The 1,857-nt window shown below is 35.9% G+C and overlaps 1 protein-coding gene across 5 annotated transcripts in view; it reads left to right on the top strand.

Moving 5' to 3' along the window:
* The window catches only part of rtn4a (reticulon 4a), a 51,776-nt gene that overhangs the window by 46,189 nt on the left and 3,730 nt on the right, over nt 1-1,857 (top strand). For all 5 annotated transcript variants that reach the window (XM_014026913.1, XM_014026915.1, XM_014026914.1 and 2 more), the window contains 2 exons: nt 1,002-1,071; nt 1,209-1,255. In XM_014026913.1, the coding sequence (XP_013882367.1) occupies nt 1,002-1,071; nt 1,209-1,255 (117 nt within the window). The remainder of the gene's footprint in view (nt 1-1,001; nt 1,072-1,208; nt 1,256-1,857) is intronic.

The following is a 1,857-nucleotide window of genomic DNA, read 5'->3' as shown; positions in this document are numbered from 1 at the left end:
CGTACGCACAACTTTAGAACAAATCTGTGCGTACGAACGGTTCTTGCATGAGGCCCAATGTCTTGCTGAAATGTCCAGCCACGTTTCATCTTCATCTTCATCATCCTGGTAGATGGAAGCAGATTTTTATCAAGAATGTCTCTGTACTAGGGCTGCCACAAACAATTATTTTTATAATCGATTAATCACCGATTATTTTTTCGATTAGTCAACTAATCAGATCATAAGGTAATTGAATAAAAACATAGAGCTTATCGCGCCAGAATGCAGCTGCTATTATATAACCAGAAATAGACATTTATGAAGATTGTCAAACGGACAAAAACTCATAAATGGAGATATAAAAAAGTCTTTTGCATGAAGGAGTCCATCTGCAGATAAATGTGGAACATTAACTGGGACAAATAACAGCGGATCCACTGAAAAAGCTACTTTTCAAATGGTTTGAGATAAGAACCGAACAGAAAACAAACCTCCCTTAAGTTCTCTTAAATAACATTTCAATATAGTATTTTAAAATAATGTTTGAAAAACAGATTCAATTTTAAGATAATGATTCAAAACATTTTGGGTGCAGTTTTTTAATTTTGTAAGTTTATTTCTTATTTCCCCTCCAGCTTTCTGAGGCCCCCCTGGCAGCCCCCACTTTGAAAAACACTGCTCTATCATGTGATTATTGATGTTGGAATACACAGTAAAAAAAAGTTTTTTTTATACCAGGATTTTATTTTCAGTTGCCAATCAGCAGCTTTGAATTAATTCTTCATGTTTAAAACAAAGTTTGGTTTTCCGTAGACTCAGATCCATATTGATGCGTCAGTTTTAAAAGTGATTAAAATACATTTAAAAATAACAGCTGTGTCAACACCCACAGTTCCAACACAAACTATTTTGCATTAATAAGAACATTTTCACTTGTTTTATTTTAAAAGTTGAGCTCTTAATTTTTCTTTAACTGTTGAGTTTGATGATGTCATGTTTTATTCCTGCCATGTCTGCAGTTTGCCCTACTGATGTGGATTCTGACCTACGTCGGTGCCTTTTTCAATGGCCTCACTATTCTTATCCTGGGTGAGGAACCTTTTTCCAGAATGTACTGCAGCACTAAATGATGATGTGTTTTGATGAACAGATTAATTTATCCTTTGCCTCACTTGGTTAAAATGTCCTGAAACAGCAGATGAATTGAAGCTTCTTTTCTTCTTTAGGTTTGATTGGAGCGTTCAGCTGCCCGATCATCTATGAGAAACACCAGGTATGTGTCGGGTTTTTTCCACTGCGCACCTGTTTGTGGTGCAGACAAGGCTTAAAGTTCTCCGTCAACACGACTCATGTCTGTCATTTTGAATGTGGCCAGATGGAATTCCATCATCTTAAAAAAATTAGAAAATAATTCTGTTTTCTTCTGTATCGTTAAATCTTCTTCTTCGTTTAATCTAATAAGACAGGATTAAACAGACTCTGCTTTCAACAAATCAAATGAACCCCACAGCTACAGTTTAATTCAGTCAGAGCAGAGCAAAGCAGAGGGGGTCTGTCTGAAGTCTGTGAGACCCCTCAGGTCAGGTTTCAAAGTCTGCAGGATAAGCACTGGTCAGCCTACAGCCTCAGTCCTGAGTGAACAGACTCCAGTCTTCCACATGTTGCTCTCAAGATACAGTGGGGAGAACAAGTATTTGATACTCTGTTGATTTTTCAGGTTTTCCCACTTGCAAAGCTTGTAGAAGACTGTAATTTTTATCATAGGTACTCTTCAACTGTGAGTGATGGAATCTAAAACAAAAATCCAGAAAAATACAATGTATGATTTTTAAATAATTAATTTCCATTTTTAAATAATTAATTTCCATTTTATTG

This window comes from Austrofundulus limnaeus, unplaced genomic scaffold, assembly GCF_001266775.1.
Source record: "Austrofundulus limnaeus strain Quisiro unplaced genomic scaffold, Austrofundulus_limnaeus-1.0 Scaffold600, whole genome shotgun sequence".
Lineage (NCBI taxonomy): Eukaryota > Metazoa > Chordata > Actinopteri > Cyprinodontiformes > Rivulidae > Austrofundulus > Austrofundulus limnaeus.
Note: the sequence above shows the minus strand (reverse complement) of the source record. Positions and strands in the feature narration are given on the sequence as shown.